General features: G+C 42.5%; 2 protein-coding genes across 2 annotated transcripts in view; both read right to left on the bottom strand.

The window, feature by feature from the left end:
* Positions 1-18,353, bottom strand: part of LOC127545840 (zinc finger protein 420-like) — a 55,116-nt gene that overhangs the window by 11,073 nt on the left and 25,690 nt on the right. The gene's annotated exons all lie outside the window — the stretch shown is intronic.
* On the bottom strand, positions 1,464-17,907 carry LOC127545845 (KRAB domain-containing protein 5-like). The gene is made up of 4 exons (XM_051973339.1): positions 13,058-17,907; positions 4,040-4,166; positions 3,480-3,572; positions 1,464-2,564 (listed from the first exon to the last, which is right to left on the bottom strand). Exons 1-4 carry the CDS (start codon positions 13,103-13,105, stop codon positions 2,536-2,538), a joined length of 297 nt encoding a protein of 98 aa, XP_051829299.1. The 5' UTR covers positions 13,106-17,907; the 3' UTR covers positions 1,464-2,535.

The raw sequence follows: 18,353 nt of genomic DNA, 5'->3' as shown, positions 1-18,353 counted from the left end.
CAAAAAAAATGTTCAACATCACAAAGAACTCGCTCCAACAAAGAACTAGAAAACATGAATTAAAGCAACTCTGAGGTTCTACCTCATAATAAGAATGGCAGAAAGGGAAATGACAATTGACAAAGAGCCTTCAGGAGTACAGGCTCACAGATATAATGACAATGGAATTATACCGTGGCCAAGCCATTATGGAAAGCAATATGGAAATATGTTCAAGGTGTCACTAAATTTGACATGGCCTCTGCCCAAGAGATACTACTAAAAAAAATCAAAGAAAAAGGGAAAGGACTTATTTTAGAAAAATATGTACAGAAACACTTTTTTTGTTATAGCAAAGATCTATAAATAACATTGTACCCCTCAACTAAGGAATGGTTAGACAAATTATAGTATATTATTGTTGAATAGTACATGTTACACCATAAGAATCTTAAGATGAAAGAGGACGCATTCAGAGACATTTAGGAAAACAACTATGTAAAACAGGTAAAGAAGCCTGCTTCTGAGACAAAGATAAAGAACTAGAAGTATAAATTCAGACACTGATTCCAGATATGATGAACAAATGGATGTTCTACTTAATTATGGTTACTAGGTACGAGTGCTTTGTTTTTAACTGAGGAGGAATGTCAGAAGAGAGGGTGAGAATTGCAAGTGATGCCAAAAGAGGGAATAAGAGTGAGCAGAAAAAGATTCAGAAAGTAAGCACGGGATAGCTTTAAAATTAATACTTTGAGAAATACTAAAGAAGGGAAAGGGACCTGTATGTGGCAAAATGTTTGTGGCAGCCCTGTTTGTAGTGGCTAGAAACTGGAAAATGAATGGATGCCCCTCGATTGGAGAATGGCTGAGTAAATTGTGGTATATGAATGTTATGGAATATTATTGTTCTGTAAGGAATGACCAGCAGGATGAATACAGAGAGGCTTGGAGAGATTTACATGAACTGATGCTAAGTGAAATGAGCAGAACCAGGAGATCATTATATACCTCAACAACGATACTGTATGAAGATGTATTCTGACGGAAGTGGATTTCTTTGACAAAGAGACCTAACTCAGTTTCAACTGATAAATGATGGACAGAAACAGCTACATCCAAAGAAAGAACACTGGGAAATGAATGTGAACTATTTGCATTTTTGTTTTTCTTCCCGAGTTATTTTTACCTTCTGAATCCAATTCTCTCTGTGCAAAAAGAGAACGATTTGGTTCTCCAAACATATATTGTATCTAGGATATACTGCAACATATCTAACATATATAGAACTGCTTGCCAAATAGGGGAGGGGGTGCGGGGAGGGAGGGGAAAAATCGGAACAGTAACGAGTGCAAGGGATAATGTAAAAAAATTACCCTGGCATGGATTCTGTCAATATAAAATTATTATAAAATAAAAGAAAATATAAAAAAAAGAAAAAAAAGAGCCTAAAAATAAAGGAAAAATTAATACTTTGAATTTATTTGCTAATTTTGTCAAGAAACATACGGGGTATTTGATGCAAGCTTTACATTTTTTCTTTGAATTCTGAAATACTTGTGTTTGTTTCTGTTTCTCAAAGTTGGAATAATTTAAAAATTAAAATTCTATATATTTTAAAAATGAACATAAGCCTGGCAAAAGCCCGATCTAGTAATGAGGCTTCTGCCAGCACTCTCGCTGAAAGGAAGGCGCTAGTGATGTCCTGACTTATCTTGGTAATTTTATGCTTCCCCCATCAAGGGAAATGCTACTCTGGAACTGATTCCCACCAAGAAGGCAGAACAAACTGTTGGGGTAGAAAAAGTGGAAACAGCAAGAAGAAGAGAGTACTCCAATTAAGAGTTTGTAAAGAGAAGTCCGACTACCTCTGATTTTCATGGACCTGTGACACTGACACAAAATGGTGTCCTGCGTGCTGCTAAATACAGAGTAACAACCAGGGGCCTGTTTCAAACTAGCTCAGGGAAAAGGAGATCCAGAAGGAGCTAAGACTATTCCAAAGTTGGACAGGAAAAAGATCAAACAGCTTAGCATGACCTTGACGCTGGAAAGGACTGAACGAGAGGGAACAGAAGGAAGGGATATTTAATCACGGAGCTCTTTTTTTTTTTTTTTTTAAATTTAATGATTACTTTATAATGACAACATTATTCCTTGCACTCGTTTCTTTTCTGATTTTTTTCCCCCTCCCTCCCTCCACCCCCTCCCCTAGATGGCAAGCAGTCCTTTATATGTTGGATATGTTGCAGTATATCCTAGATACAATATATGTTTGCAGAACCGAACAGTTCTCTTGTTGCATAGGGAGAATTGGATTCAGAAGGTATAAATAACCCGGAAAGAAAAACTAAAATGCAGATAGTTCACATTTGTTTCCCAGTGTTCGTTCTTTGGGTGTAGCTGCTTATGTCCAATCACGGAGCTCTTAAGAGAGGCTCCGGCTGCCTCGATGAGTGCTCAGGTACAGAACATCCTTAAAGACAGAAAGGGCCGGCAGGGTCATTCCTGAACCACTGCCAGTGACTTCTGAGACCAGGGTAAAGGGGAGAGATGTCACTTGGTCGCATGAATGTTATCCCAATCTAAGGAACAAAAAAGGAAGCGAATGGATGCTGCAAACTTTAGGGCAGGGACTTGCCTCTGAATCCTACAAACAGAACACACCCCCCGATGTGATCTGGTCAGGCTGGATACAAGGAGACTTTCACCTCCCCTTTCTCAGCTCTGTGCTTCCTTAACGCTGACTGTGCTGAGATGGCGTCCACTCAAAGCCCTGGATCATTTCCCAATTATCTTCTGATATCAGGGAAGTTGCTGTCCGTGTGCATGTTCAGCCAAGAAGCACCCAGAGCTGGGAAACCAGGATGTTGGGGGGTCCCGGGGGCTTAAGTTCCTGCCATCACACAACTTGATGAAGGAAGTGGGGGTGTCTAGTGGGAAGAGAAGATCTGGGGCTGGTGACAACATCAGGTCATCAGAGAGCTTAACTGCCCTGTTCTGTTTGGCCTCAGGGGCGTAAGGAGGAGCAATGAGTATTTGGGGAAAGAGGCAAACCGAGGCTTGACATTACAGAAAACTTCCTAAGGATCACAACCATCCCCAGGGAGGTCAGAGGCGGTGAGAGGCTGGTCACCACCAGGCTGCCCATCGGTCATGAATTAGTCGGCCGTGGCAGCCCGCGCCGAAGGAAGCGGAGACAATCCCGGGGACCCCCTCGGCTCGTTCAGTGACCAGAGCAGAGCATCTGGGGGAGGGGCACAAGGTGGAGGAGAAAGGCCCTAGTCTTGCTCGGCTGGCCCTTCTCTGGCGCTGGAAGGACATTAGGAGGGGAGAGACATCAGGACGCCGGGGGTCGATGACCGTGAGTCTGCAGCATCAGCCAAGGCCAGGCAAGCCCAGCTGCTCCCAAGGGCAGCCGATGGGGACCTCTAGGTTCAGAGTTTACCAATGTCTGCCTAGAATGACCAAGTGAACGGCTGGTTACAGTGACCACTCACCTGGGCAGCTACTCCTCGGGATCCCTCCTGGCGTCCAGGGTGCTTCCCTTCGCTCCAACTGGGAGATCACCTCTGGCTTGGAAACTGTAAGTCCTGTGTTGGAACAAAGAAATGATCAGGGGCAGAGCCATCCCCGACTTTAATCTCATTCCTTCTTTTTGGAGGAAATGCAGGTGAAGCTCAGGACAGCACTACAAATGATCTCTGAAGGAAGCTAATGAGGGAATTGAGTCACATAATAGATTTAGTGTCAGAAAAAAAGATTCATTTCCAGTTATGAGATGGGAACCTCTTATATCATCTGATCTTTGTTTTTAGAGTACAAACAACAAGAAAGTATAACCTCGAGGGCAACGCAATTCAGCTGCCAGTTTCTAATTGTATGAAGCAAAACAAGTCCCTGGACTCCCATCTCTTGAGCACAAATGGGCTAAGCCTCCCAGGCTTTCCTTTGCAAACTAAACTAGCTGCTTTCCTTTGCAAACAAGCCCCAACAATTACAGATGTGAACCCCCTCCCCTAGAAAGTCGGTTCTGAATCCCCCAGGAGCCCGTCCTTACCCAGACAGACCAGGTTCTCGTAGGTCTCCAGCATCACATCCCGGTACAGCTCCTTCTGAAAAGGGACCAAGTGCTGCCATTCCGTCCGGGTGAATTCCACAGCGACATCCTTAAACGTCACTGAAACCTGAAGCAGAAAATGAATCTGTGCTTATTCCATCCTCCTAAAGGCCTGAGAGGGTCAGTGAAGGAGAGTTTCTCAAGACACCCGCAGCCTGAGCTGTGCTCCAGGTCCATTGTCTGAGCAACTGCTGCACAGATGAACTGTACTAGAGTCAGACAATGACTGAGTGGACAAGCACTGATTAAGTGCCTACTATGTACAAAGCACTTGCTAAACACTTTACAAAGTGTTTTACAAATCATTTGAACAATGGGTAGGCATTTGTTAAGTGCTTTTTATACACCAGACACTATTAAATAATGGGAATAAAAAGAAAAGATGAAAACAATTGCTGCTAAATCTAAATCTTAAATGAGAAACAGGGAAAGAGAGGGGTCAGTTTTCAAAGAAGGAAATCCAAATGATCAAAAGCCACACGAAAAAATATTTCAAATCACAGAGAAATACCAATCAAAGGGACACTTATGGTTCAACCTCCCACATCAGGGTGGCAAAATTGACAGAAAAGTAAAAGGGTGAATACTGGAGGGGCTACAGGAAATGGGCATATTGTTGTATTGCTGCCAGTCAGTTTAGCCATTCTGGAAAGTGCTTGGGTCTATGTGCCCAAACTGTGCTTCGTCTCTGATCCTCTTACAGCACTACTTGGACCTCAAATGAGACTTACAAGAAAAAAAAGGAGGAAAAGGATCTTCCTTTTTATACATGTACAAACATGCAAACACATCATTCATCTAAAATAAAAAACAGGGAACAGATCCAGGGAGGCAGAGAAAAGGCATAGACTTGCCTGAGCTGCTCCCCAAATCCATCTAAACACCTTTAAAAGAATGCCTCAAAACAAGTTCTAGAAGGAGCACAGTCCACAACAGGCTGGGCCCTAGCAATTCAGGAGCAGGCCTTGGGGCAGCGATTTCAGTCCATGGACAGTAAGTGGCCAGAAAGAGATGTCAGGACGCCCTTCTCTGGAACAGGGGCAAGACTCTGGCACTGCCTAGTCATGGGTCTGGTGCACAGTCCTGGATCTCAGTCTCAGTGTGGGGAGGAGCATTAGCACAGCAGAGCTTATAGCTAGCTATAGGGGGGCAGGGGTTCTGGTCACAAATTCCAGTGACTCAATACAAGAATCATAAATATACCTCTCCCTAGATCATACAGACTTGGAAGAATTGAAAAGTCCTCAGAATTATCTCTGAAAACAACTGCACTAAAATTCTGAAGCTTGAGATGGTGCCTCTCCATTCCAAAAGCAGAGCCCCACTTCAGAATTAAATTAATTTAAATTTAAATTAAATTAAAAGTCAAGAAATAAGCTTCAAACAGCAGAAAAAGTTCCTGATTATAGAAAGATACTATTGTGACAAGGACGACCACAATATAAACTCAGAAGACAACAAAGTTAAAACTCCTACATCCAAAGCCTCTAAGTTTTGAAAAACTATGATTTGGCCCCAGGCCATGGGAGAGCTCAAAAAGGATTTTAAAAAATCAAATAAGAGAGGTGGAAGAAAAACTGGGAAGAGAAATGAAAGTGATGCAAGAAAATCATGAAAAAAGTATCACCAAGCTTGGTAAAGAAGGCACAAAAAATACTGAAGAAAACAACACCTTAAAAACCAGAACAGGCCAATTGGTAAGAGAGATACAAAAATTCAATGAAGATTAGAATGTCTTGAAAAGCAGAACTGGAAATTACAATGGAAAATTACATACAAAAATTCACTTGAGAACTCCTTAAAAAAGCAAAATTGGCCAAATGGAAAAAGAGGCACAAAAATCCACTGAAGAAAAGAACGAGAGTATATTTTACAGATGAGGAAACTGAGGCCCAAGATCACCTGTTCTGGGAGTATCTGAGATGGATTTCAGACAAAGGTCATCGTAAACATAATTTCAGGCCCAGTGCCTCTGGCCGCACACTGACTTAGAAAACCATGCCTTAACATGAGCTATATTGTGCAGTGTTGTTACTTATTTTGTCAAACATTTTGCAATTATATTTTTTGGGTGGGGGGTTAAATGGTTTGCTCAGGGTCATGTAGCAAGTAAGTATTAAGTGTCTGAGGACACATTTGAACTCGTGTCCTCCTGACTATCCACTGGGTCATCTAGCTGCCCAACCCCTACATTTTATTCTGGATGACAGCTCTGCTATAGATACTTGGTTTTCAAACTCTTCCTTCACACTTTACCTCGAAACTTTTCAAGTACACAGCACTAGCCAGAACTCAGGGACAGACCTCCTTCCTGCAGAACAGCTTGTTTTGCTGTAATTTGCCTTTCTTTCCACTCTTACCTCAGAGGCAAGACATAATTCTAGTTCTTGTTCCACCTAGATCTTACCTGACCTCTCAGACTGCTGAGAATTTAAGGCTTGCTTGTTGTTGTCTTTTAAAAAGAGCCTTGATATGTGGCTCAATCTCCCCACATTCTCCCTAAGCACTAAATTAGTCCAAGGAGAAAAGGTTGATGGACGGGATAAATGAGAGATCGATTATACACTCTGTACTTTGTCTCTCTGAGCATGTAAAATACTTCCTTTATTGATTTCTTTAGGAAATCCATACAGAACTGCCAAATTTAACAAATGTTCTTCAGTGATTCTTTGTCTCCTTTGGTCTTTCTGAACTGTGGTTTCTGCACCTAACTTCCTGCCTCTGGTTCTTCCCTGTCAATGCCTTTCTTTGGCACTGGGACTTTAAGCAAAATGTTTGTGTATTTATGACCAACACTCCCAACACCCCCATCCTGCCCAATGTTCTACCCCCCAAACAATGATAAACGTAATAAATAAAACAACAACCGCGTATCAGAGGGGAGAACAATGGATGGAAACCCAGAAAATAAAATAAACCTAATAAACAACTCTGAAAAGTTTAATGGGCTGAGTGATGATTTGGTTCTTTCCAACACCTTTCTTGTTTAAGAGTCATTAAGGGGACAGAGAAACAAGTCCTAGCTTAGGCACTACAACAACAAACAAAACGAATCTAGTAGGGGAGCACAGGGGAGAACCATATGGTTCCAGAACCATAGATGGAGGGCTCCACCAATGTTGCTACCCAACAGAAATGTGGAGGGGGAACTAGGTGTTCCAAGAACCTCCTTTCCCTTTTTTGGGGGGTTACACATTTTTTGAAGACATCCTGGTTCTCATTTGTCATGTGTGCCTCCACTGTACTGTAAGACATTCTCAACTTCAATTCTTCAGTAGCATTCCGCGATTTGTTGCCATGTGTCACTGAAGGTGTATGGATGCTAAAAAACCAGCTCCCTTTCCCAAAGTCAACCAAACCCACTACAGCCTTCCTGTACAATTCTGTGCTTAGCTCATTCGCCATCTGCAATATCTACCCATTCATCTATACCTCAACTGATGGGCAATTTCTAAGGACTGTTCATCTAATCGCATCTAAACAGGTGTTCTTCATAAATTTTTTCCCCTCTTATGCATAGAGTTCAGTCAAATCCTTTTGCATGACTGAAGATCTCATTCAGGAGATCTTCAAGATTTTTGATGTGGATGCATTCAGCATAAGATCATGTGCAAACAAGGTGCATTGGGAGGACCTCACTTTTTGCAGGGCAGAATTCTACCAAGATTCTACTGGGCATCTGCCAAGATGGTGGCAAATAGTTCAGGTAAGCATTCACCTCCCTTTTTATCTTTAATGATTGCTCATAAACCCAGAGTCACAGAACAAAGTCATTAATTTTATTTTTTTGGAGGTAGGGGTGTAACTTTCTTTTCTTTTCTTTTTCTTTCTTTCTTTCTTTCTTTCTCTCTCTCTCCCTCTCTCTTTTCCTTCCTCCCTCCCTCCCTCCCTCTCTCTTTTCCTTCCTCCTTCCTCCTTCCTTCCTTCCTTCCTTCTTTCTTTCTTCTTTTTTGTTTTTGCTGAGGCAACTGGGGTTAAGTGACTTGCCTAGAGTCACACGGCTAGGAAGTGTTCAGTGTCTGAGGTCAAATTTGAACTCAGGTCGACTTCAGGGCTGGTGCTCTATCCTTTGTGCTGCCTAGCTGACCCATTGGGGTGTAACTTTCAAGGAATCTTGATGCTTTTCACATATGCAGTGGAATAAATGATTGGTGGAAAGATGAACAGAATAGACAAATATTATGATGAAAAAAAAACTGTGCAATCCATAAGCGAAATCCTAAAGCTGTATTCCTCTGAAGTACAAAGTTTTATAAATGAATTCTATCAAGTATTCAAAGAACACATAGGTACATAAAGTGCTGGTGAAAATGAGAAAGGCATTTCAGACTCTTTACAAACATTTGCCTGATAGGCAAAACAAACAAAAATAAAGCAGAGAAAGGAAATGAGAGACAAAATAACCAAGTTTGATGCAAAATTATGAAATATCATTAGGAATGAGGTGACAAAGACAAATCACTATGCCTAACCTTTTATTCTATCAGACATGAGTGGTATTCAAAATGATGAAAAAATAGGTATTCTTACTCTGTACATTCTAAGTACATCATAATATACTAAGTACATTCATACTATTAATAGGATTGGGGATATAGAGTAGAAGGAACTACAAAGACATTAATAACAAAGATAATTAAAAACCACATATCAAGATGCAGAAAACACTTCATTTATGTTTAACACTAAAAAGTATAGGAATGCCTTTTCCTTAATGTAATAAATGTAATAAAAAGTAGCTTTCTTTGTAACAGATAAAAGAGATTTAACATAACAGCTCAGAAGAGCTGTGAGGGCTGGACTTTCAATAAGAAGCTCTTCCAATATGATCTGGGTAAAGCTGAGATGCCTTCTTCCAGGACCCAAACTACATTATATGCACAACTGTTGTTATCAAAACTATTTTATATTGGTGAAAACCAAGAAACATAAATCAGGAGAACAAAGTAGATCAATAAGAATAAGAAACAAATAAACACATTACTGCAGATTCCAGAAATCCAAGACCTCTATTTGACAAAAACTGATAAGTAAACTGGAAAACAGTTTGACAAAAGGTAAGTTATAATTAGCATCTCATAACATATCTTGAAATATAAACAATCTAAACATTAAAGGTCATATCATTACATGTTGGCAGAAAGTGGATAGAGGTATCTTTGACAGGTAGGGGGAGAATTCTTAGAGAAATCAGGTGTGGTGTGATCACTAAAGCTCAAACAGATAATTTCAATGACCAAGTTGAAAAAGTTTTTGTGGCAATATATGATTGGTGGAGCTGCGAACTGATTCATTCATTCAGGAACGATTTAGCATGTAGCAATTTATTTACTGAGTGGGTTGTTTTTTTTTTTTTTTTTCTGTAAGGCCATCTAGGAAAGGTTCCAGATGTACCAAAATATCGGGGCAAATCTTTCAACTTTACAACAATGGCTGACAAAGATTACCAATGACTGGTAATGACTTAAGAAATTATAGAATACATATGAATACAAAAATCTATGCTATAAGAAATATAAATAAAAAAATTTTCAGAGGACCAGGAAAAAACTATATGAAGTGATAGAAGGAGCAAAAGAAAGAAATATATTATATCCACCGCGACATAAATGAATACACTTCCAAGAGACAATCAGCTTCAGGACAAAAACATAGGCTAATGTGGGGTCATCAAGGGTTTGAGGTGGCTCTGTGGATAGAATGTGGACCCTAGAGTCAGGAAGAATTCTTTTCCTAAGTTCAATCATTCAGACACTTACTAGCTGTGGGATTCTGGACAAGTCACTTAACTGTTTGCCTCAATTCCCTCCACTTGTAAAATGAGCTAAAGAAACAAATGGCAAACTACTTCAGTATCTTTGCCAAGAAAACTCCAATGGGGCCACAAAAAGTTGAACCAGACTGAACCAAAACAGCAAAAATTCAGGGTTCAGATAACTGAGGTCCGACCAAGTTTTTTTCCTTTATATAAGGAATGAGAGAACAAAGGTTCTTTTATAGCTTTTTATAGCTGCTATCAATCACAAATGCTAAATTAAATGGTTTTACTTAACTTCCTTTTAAAAATAAGGTATTAAAACAAAAAGTTATCAAAAATCAAATTATTTTCCATAAAAAGTAATTTTATTAACTTGATTATACCCCATCATTCAGTGATTCCTTTATAGAATGTGTATGTAAAAATATATGGTATAATGGTGCTATGTAAGAAATATTATGGCAGAAAAGTCCACAATACCCAAATTACCACCACAGATTTAAGTAAAAGGCTGAAAGCAAATTATATCCAATAAGTAAAAAAATTTTAAAAATTAATCACAGCTAGCTAGTAATCATAGCTCACAAGTGTCTGAGGCCAGATTTGAACTAATGCTTTCTGATTCCAAGACCCCTACTCTATCTGTGACAGACCAAAGTGGCCTTTAGGAATGACAGAGCAGTAACATGACTCCAGGAAGGGTGGAAGAGAAAGTATCCTGCATTGTAAAGAACAACAAATTTAGAAAATTCTGAAAGAGAAGACTTACATGGCTTTATTGAGAACTAGAAGAAGCTGTTTCTACTTTTGGGCTACAATTCCTCTCAATTGAAAACATTCTTTTCAGTCACAAATGATCTCTCTCATAATCACCAAATTTAATAATGGCTTCCTTCACTTTATAGCATTTAACACTGAACACCAAACTCTCAGGATCTTTTCTTGATTCTCTTTTCTCCCAATCCTCCTTCTGGATTCCTTCAATATATCATCAACACTTACCTTCCCCCAACCCGACTCTGGATGTATCCTAAAGCCTTACCTTAGACTCTTTCCCTTTTCATTCTCTATTATCTCTGTGACCTCACCATCCTTTCCGGTCTGGGTTTAGTAATTATCTCTATGATGACAGATCAATAAATATAGCCTCAGCCTCTTCCCTGAGCTCAGTTCCACATCATTAAATGTTCACTGGCCATTTCAAAGTGGATATTGCTTAAGGTGTTTAAAATAACACAACCAGAACAGAATTCAGCATCTTTTCCAATACTCCCACCCTTTCCCCCAACTTCCCTAATTTCTCTTGAAGATACTAGTCATCCAGGTTCTCAAACTCAGATCATTCTTAGTTTCTTTTTTTTGGGGGGGGGAGCTGGGGCAATTGGGTTTAGGAGATTTGCTCAGGGTCACACAGCTAGGAAGTGTTAAGCATCTGAGATCAAATTTGAACTCAGGTTCTCCTGACTTCAGGGCTGGTGCTCTATCCACTGCACCCTTTAATTTCTTACTTATCCCACATAGCCCAGATAGTCTAAAATCCTTCCACAGCATCCTTTACATCTGTCCTCTTCATTCAAAGAGCTATTATCTGATACAATTATGCACTATCCCTTTGGGTTATTGCAATAAAGTTCTCATTGGTTTTCCAGACCTTCAGAATTGAAGCTAAGTGGAGTGATTTTTTTTCTGAAAGCAAACTCCTAAATTCCAGTGGTCTCATTATTTGAAAGATGAAATACAAACTCTTTTCTCTGGCATTTAAAGCCCTGGGCTCTCCAATTCCCTGAGCTCACTCTCCAACTTTGTTACATATTCTTCTCCATCAGGGACACTACAGTCCAGCCAGACTGGTTTTCTTTCCGTTCCCTACATGCAATACTCCACTTCCTACCTTCACCGCCCATATTCTTAGATCATGAACTCTCTTTACCTTCAAGGATCAGACTCCCTAGTTTCCTTTCAGGCTCAGGTCAAAAAGTCCCCCTCCCCAGCAGCCTTGCAACTATTTTGTCTATGCCTCCTTCACATGCCCTTGCTAGCCAGATGGGTTCAATGTTGTCTTCATTCTTAAGCTTATCAGAATGCCTGACAGAAGCCGGTATAAATAAATGTGTGTTCAGAACTGAAAGCAAAAGAACACCATCCCCAACAAAAACAATGGAAATAAATGGAAATGGAAGCAAACTGCAAAAGGCCAGAAAACTGAGATCAAATTCACCAGTTTTACAAAGTTAAAAAACAAACTTAAAACATTTTTCCAGTTAAGCAATAAACTACAAAAATGTACTATTATTTGTAATCAACATGTTAGGCAGTATTATTAAACTTTAAAAATGGAGGAGGGGGGGAGTAAAATGGGGAAGACTAGCACCTCTAAGTGAATGAAATATAAAAACAAAATGTAGCAATTAATACCAGCAGACACCTTCAACACTACCAGAGCTAAGTTATTGGGAGGAAATTCCCATTTAAAAAAGGCTAGAGGTGAAAGGAGAGAAAAGAAAACACATTCTGGAATATCTGACTTCTAGCCTCTATGATGTTAAAATATTTTAAAAGGATAAGGCTGAATGTTAACGGGCTGAATTTACTGGTAAAGAAAGCAAGTCAGAAATAATTCCAAAGCCAGCCCAACAATGGGGTCCGGGTTTCCCACAAACTCCAGGGAAAAGCTAGAATAGAATTTTCTTGCGCAGCAGCCGCCGAGCAAACACCTCCAAGAAGCGGTTACTCACGCGCCAGCGAGCGCTGAAGACAAAAAGACAAAGGGGCGCCAGGGTCAGCCTCCTCCAGCCCAGTTCTAAAGCAGGGACAGCCTGCTCCAGCAAGTAGGGCTCCTGGGAGGGGCTGGGCTGGAGGCAGGGCATTCCATGGGTCGGGGTGAGGATCTGAGGCTGGGGTGTTGGGGGTGCTGGGCGGTGCTTCCCATTAGGGGGGCTCCTCTCGTGACTGCTCTGCATGATCCACGGAAGCGCCCCTATCCTATGTAAGAGGTCACAGAGGGCCTCGGGGGCATCCCGAATTGGGGGTCACCTTCATTTTCAGAAAGGATTCTAGAAATGGGACTGGGACACCCCTAGTCTCAGGAGCTGAGGGCCCAAGGGGCTGGGGAGCTTGGTGGATGCCCCGCCCCCTCCTCACCTGGAGGGGCGGGGCAAAGCGCTGACTAGAGGACACGCCTATCCTGGCCCCGCCCTCACCTGCAGGCGGGGCCCTAGGGCAGTGCCCGCCCAGGGCCGAGGGTCCATGGTCGGCCCGCAGGAGCGGAAGGCTCGGGCATGGAGTCGAGAACCCAGTCCCGGGGGCCAAGGGCTCGAAACACTAGGCCAGGCTCACAGAGGGAGGATTCGCACTCCGGACCCACAGCCCGCTGGGCTGGGCTGGGCTGGGCTAAGCTGGAAGGCGGCCTGGTCCCGGGGAGCCACGGCGGGTCTCCGAGCGGCCCCGGTCAGCGCTCCTCGTCCATGTCCGTGGCGCTAAGGCCCATCCGGGACCTGGTCGAGCGCGTTCACCGCGATGGTCAGGCAGGAGCCGGGCTCAGGAGGAAGCCGGCACCAAGGAGCGCGCCAGCTCAGGACAGCAACAGGGCAGCCCGGACAGTTCGGAAGGGGCCGCCGGGGCCGCCGGGGCTCGCCCTTTCCGGCCCCGCCTCCCCCTCCCCACCAATCCCCGAGAGATGTTGCGCGCGCCCCTTCATTTTACAAACCGGTCCTGTCTCCATGGCCACCGGCTGAGGTGACAGCTGTTCCTAGACGTTGCAGAGCCAGCTGGGAAACGTAGTTCGCCAATGGAGCTCGATGTCTGCGCATGCCCGGCCGGCCCTCTGCTCTGCCCTCTGGATCCTGACCCGGCTCTCGCACGTGGTCCCGGAGGAAAAGGAAGACCTTGGAGCTTGGGGCTCCCGGCCGTCCCCCAGTTCCACGACCGATCAGCTCCGCCCTAACCGCCGGTGCTTGGCGGCGAGGCTGCCCCGCGATGGGATGGATGGATGCTCGAGGGAATTCTCCTAAGCCTCAAGGGCACAAGGGATTGGAAAGCAAAGGAGAAGGGACAGCGCGTTTCTGTGCTGCAGGCGCGGTCTGGGCGGCGAGAGCGGGGAAGGACCCCGGAGAGCGAACGGGGCACAGTACGGGAAAGTGGTCGCCCCCGGGAGGGCAGAGCAGCGCGTTACAGCGGGGACCGTGGAAGGGAACTGGGGCCGTGCTTCTGGGAGAAGGCAGCCGGCCTTTCCCTGCCGCGACTGCCGGCGGCTGTGCCGTAAAACCCCCGGGCACGGAACCACGCGAGGACTCCCGGATTCGGACCGCCACCGAGCCTGTTTATCAAGCCCGAGACGGTTTAAAACCAGATTTATTGTGTTCTCTAAACACAGCCGCGGGTTCCCTAAGCAACATACAGAATCCTTCCAGAGCTAAAGTTACACCATCTGGAAGAAAAATGCAGCTAGGATTTCCGTACAGAGATAGCTTTTAAATGTACAGCAGCAAGTGGGGAGAAGGGGTTTTACATACCAAACATAAGGGGGAAAAGGCACCTGGTGAACGGATACAAAACTTAGTCTCACAAAAGTTCATCATCTGAAACCAGAGACAAAACTTTTTTTCCCCACTCTTAACCAGTTCAATCATGTTGAGTTAATTATTGGAAGTTTCAGTTAAATTTAGCTAAATAGTACATGTTTTTTCCTCACAAATTAAATTTCCTTGAATGAGTCAATAGAAAAGGTAATTTTAAAAATAATAAAAACCTTTTATGATATACAAGACTCAGATATGTTTTTCCCCCCTCAGTGCTCAGAGATGCGAAAGTCTAATTCACCCATGTATCAGAGGCAGGGAGGAAAGGCTACACTTGGGTTTCTTCCTTTTACCCTATAGAGTCAGGCTTTGGGTTTTGTCTTGGTACGTTCTGGGAATTCCTGGACCTTAGAGATTTTGGAAGCAGGATTCCAGGTCAGATGTTGCAGTCAGGTCAGGGGGAAGACCCTGAGAAACCAGGGAGCTGGAAGTTCCTATTCAGGAAATGAGCTAAGCAGTGAGCTGAATTTTCTCTTTTCTAGAAACTGAGGTCTTGTTAGGTTTTTGAAGCAAATTTTTTTTTGTAAAAGTTAATCCATGAAGTAGTTAAATGAAACTGAAATGCAGGAAAGCTAGAATTCAAGGATATGCCATTGATGGGATCTAGAGTCAATTAGAAAGAAGTACTAAGTCTGGAGAAGGTATGAATTGTAATATATCTGGCTTTCAGCCAGTGGAGGCCAGGGTAATTAAAGTTCTCCTTGTTGTGATGGTTGTTCGGTCAATCAGTGACCCTATGGACCATAACACATCTTCTATCCTCCAGTCTCCAAGTCTATCCATCTTCATGTTTGCCGTTTCTATGATACTATCTATCCCTCTAATCCTCTGTCATCCCATTTTCCTTTTGCCTTTGATCTTTTCCAACATTAGGGTCTTTTCCAGTGAGTCCCATCTTCTCTTTATATGGCCAATATATTTAAGCTTCAGCTTCAGTATTTGATCTTCTAATGAACAACCTACTTGCTGTCCAAGAGACCCTCAAAAATCTTCTCCAGTCTCACAAATCAAAACCATCAATTCAGTGGTGTTTAGCTTTCTTACAATCCAACCCTCACAATCATATATTACATTGACTACATAGATGTTTGTTGGCAAAAGGATGTCTCTGCTTTAGTATGCTGTCCAGACTAGTCAAGTTTTCCTTCCAAGGAGCAACATCTTTCAGTTTCATGGCCATTTCTTTTAATTTCATAGCTTCATTCTCGGTTTGCAGAGCTCTTTGAGCCCAAGCATCTAGAACAGGCCATTGCTTCCATTTCTCCCTCTATTTGCCAGCTAAGGATGGGACCAACTGACAAGATCTTCCTCTGCCTTTTTGAAAACCAGCTTGTTCTGAGGGGGCGGAGTCAATGTGTTGGAGAGAAGCCAGGACATCACCTGAGCTCTCCCCACCTTCTCTCAGAATCAATGCTAGATCAAGCCTCTGAAGGGATTTTGGAGTGACAACACACAATCACTCAGAGAGTAATACTTTTCTAGCTTAAAATATCTTGGGAGGACTTCAGGAAAGCTCTATCTAAATTGGACAGGGGAGAATGCAGCTCAGCACAGCTGTAGTGTGGGGAGGCCCAGGCCTCTGTCCTAGTCCAGAGGGCCACTGAATCATCAGAGCAGACCACCAGTGCAACCACAGATGGCTAATTGTAAATACCTAAATCCCAGTATCACAGGCAGGCTTAGGCCAAACCAACCCAGAACAATGAGGAAACCTTCAATACAGCCAGCCCCAGAACAGAGAAAAGTCAGTGAGAGGCCCCTGTCCCCCTGCAAAAGCAAAAAACAAAAGGAGAAGAAGGAGGAGAAAGAAAAAAAGGAGGAACAAGAAGAGGAGGAAGAGGAGGAGGGAGAGAAGCTTGGGAAAATTTCCCCTGTACTTTAGGAGCAGAGCTCAACTTTTAAAAATGAATTAAAAAGCAAAAAGAGCTTTGACTACAGAAAGCTACTATGGTGACAGGGAAGTTCAGAACACAAACCCAGAAGAGGACAGCAAGGGCAAAATGCCTACAGGTGAAGTCTCAAAGGGAGATGTGAACTGGTTAGTAAGCTCCCACCAAGGGGTTACTGATTGCCAGGGTCATACATACTAATCTTCCCCGGAAAGACATGAAGATGATACTAATGTAAAAGTGCCAAATAGCCTTTCTTTATTGATAGTGTCAGTAGGGATTAGCAGGAAGGAAGAGCAAGTGTATGTATATCTCTGTGTCTTTGTCTCTGCTTCTCTGAATCTCTCTACATCTCTGCCTCACTCTACTTCTCTCCACATCCTTCTCTTTCTTCTATGGCAAAGCTGGCCATTTATATTCACTCTCCTCTGGGACTGCATCATGCCCAGCCCACTCAGTGCTGGGTGGGTGGGTCCGCAGAAGGAAGACACCTAGAGTTAGAGCTGCATCCTAGGTGGAGATCTAGCAACAGGACAACACCCCTCGACTTCTCAAGGAAATACCTGTAAAAGACAACCTCCTGTTTCAGAGGCCAAGCCCCTTTTTTACCTCCTGGGGCCACCCTACCAGCTGACATACATGGTAATTCTCAGAAGGAAAGTTTCTAACACTGGTCTCAGGCTCAAAAGGCTCTCTTAGAAGAGCTCAAAAAGGATTTTAAAAGAGAAGAAAAATGGGAAAAGAAATGAGAGCTATGCAGGAGAATTATGAAAGTTTTTTGGGGAAAGCCAACATCTTGGAAATTGAAGAAAACAACTTAAAAAATAAACTTGATGAAATGGAAAAAAAAATACTGAAAAAAGAAACTCCTTAAAAAATAGAATTGGCAGAATGGAAAAAGAAAATTAAAAAATAGAAGTAGCAAAATTGGGGGGAAAATTCATCGAACAGAACAATTCCTTGAAAAGTACAATTGGCCCTGTGCATACCCTTTGATCCAGCAGTGTTTCTATTGGGCTTATACCCCAAAGAGATACTAAAAAAGGGAAGGGGACCTGTATGTGCCAAAATGTTTGCAGCAGCCCTGTTTGTAGTGGCTAGAAGCTGGAAAATGAAAGGATGCCCATCAATTGGAGAATGGCTGGGTAAATTGTGGTATATGAATGTTATGGAATATTATTGCTCTGTAAGGAATGACCAGCAGGATGAATACAGAGAGGCTTGGAGAGACCTACATGGACTGATGCTGAGTGAGATGAGCAGAACCAGGAGATCATTATACACTTCGACAATGATATTGTGTGAGGATGTATTCTGATGGAAGTGGATTTCTCTGACAAAGAGACTTAACTGAGTTTCATTGGAGAAATGATGGACAGAAACAGCTACACCCAAAGAAGGAACACTGGGAAATGAATGTGAATTATTTGCATTTTTGATTTTCTTCCCGAGTTATTTTTACCTTCTGAATCCAATTCTCCCTGTGCAACAAGAGAACTGTTCGGTTCTGCAAATATGTATTGTATCTAGATATACTGCAACATATTTAACATATCTAGGACTGCTTGCCATCCTGGGGGGGGGGGGAGGAGGGAGGGAGGGGAAAAAAACGAAACATAAGTGATTGCAAGGGATAATGTCGTGTAAAAATTATCCTGGCATGGATTCTGTCAATACAAAGTTATTATTAAATAAAATAAAATTTAAAAAAAAAAAAAAAAGAAAAAGAAAAGTACAATTGGCCAAATGCAAAAACAGGGAAAAAAGCTAACTGGAAAGGAGGGAAAGGGACCCACATGTGCACTCTATATACCAGACCTCATTTCTTAATTTTGCTCATTACCTCTATTTCATATTCATAAGGGATAATAATTGGATTATACTTATATGGTCTGATGGTTTTCCCTACTTTTTTCAATTTAAGTCTGAATTTTGTAAAAAGAAACTCAAGCTCTGAGCTACAGTGAACTCTGGGTCTTTTTTTTAACTGACTGTATAGTTTAGCCACCTTTGACTGTAAAATATATAAC

This window comes from Antechinus flavipes, chromosome 1, assembly GCF_016432865.1.
Source record: "Antechinus flavipes isolate AdamAnt ecotype Samford, QLD, Australia chromosome 1, AdamAnt_v2, whole genome shotgun sequence".
In the NCBI taxonomy this organism is placed as follows: domain Eukaryota; kingdom Metazoa; phylum Chordata; class Mammalia; order Dasyuromorphia; family Dasyuridae; genus Antechinus; species Antechinus flavipes.
Note: the sequence above shows the minus strand (reverse complement) of the source record. Positions and strands in the feature narration are given on the sequence as shown.

Excerpts from the sequence above, each read along its gene's own strand:
- LOC127545845 (XM_051973339.1), bottom strand. The coding sequence starts at position 13,105 with ATGGACCCTCGGCCCTGGGCGGGCACTGCCCTAGGGCCCCGCCTGCAG. Across the intron at positions 4,167-13,057 it reads CCCTAGGGCCCCGCCTGCAG|GTTTCAGTGACGTTTAAGGA; the intron begins GTGAGGGCGGGG and ends TTTCTGCTTCAG. Across the intron at positions 3,573-4,039 it reads CGAGAACCTGGTCTGTCTGG|GACTTACAGTTTCCAAGCCA; the intron begins GTAAGGACGGGC and ends GTTCCAACACAG.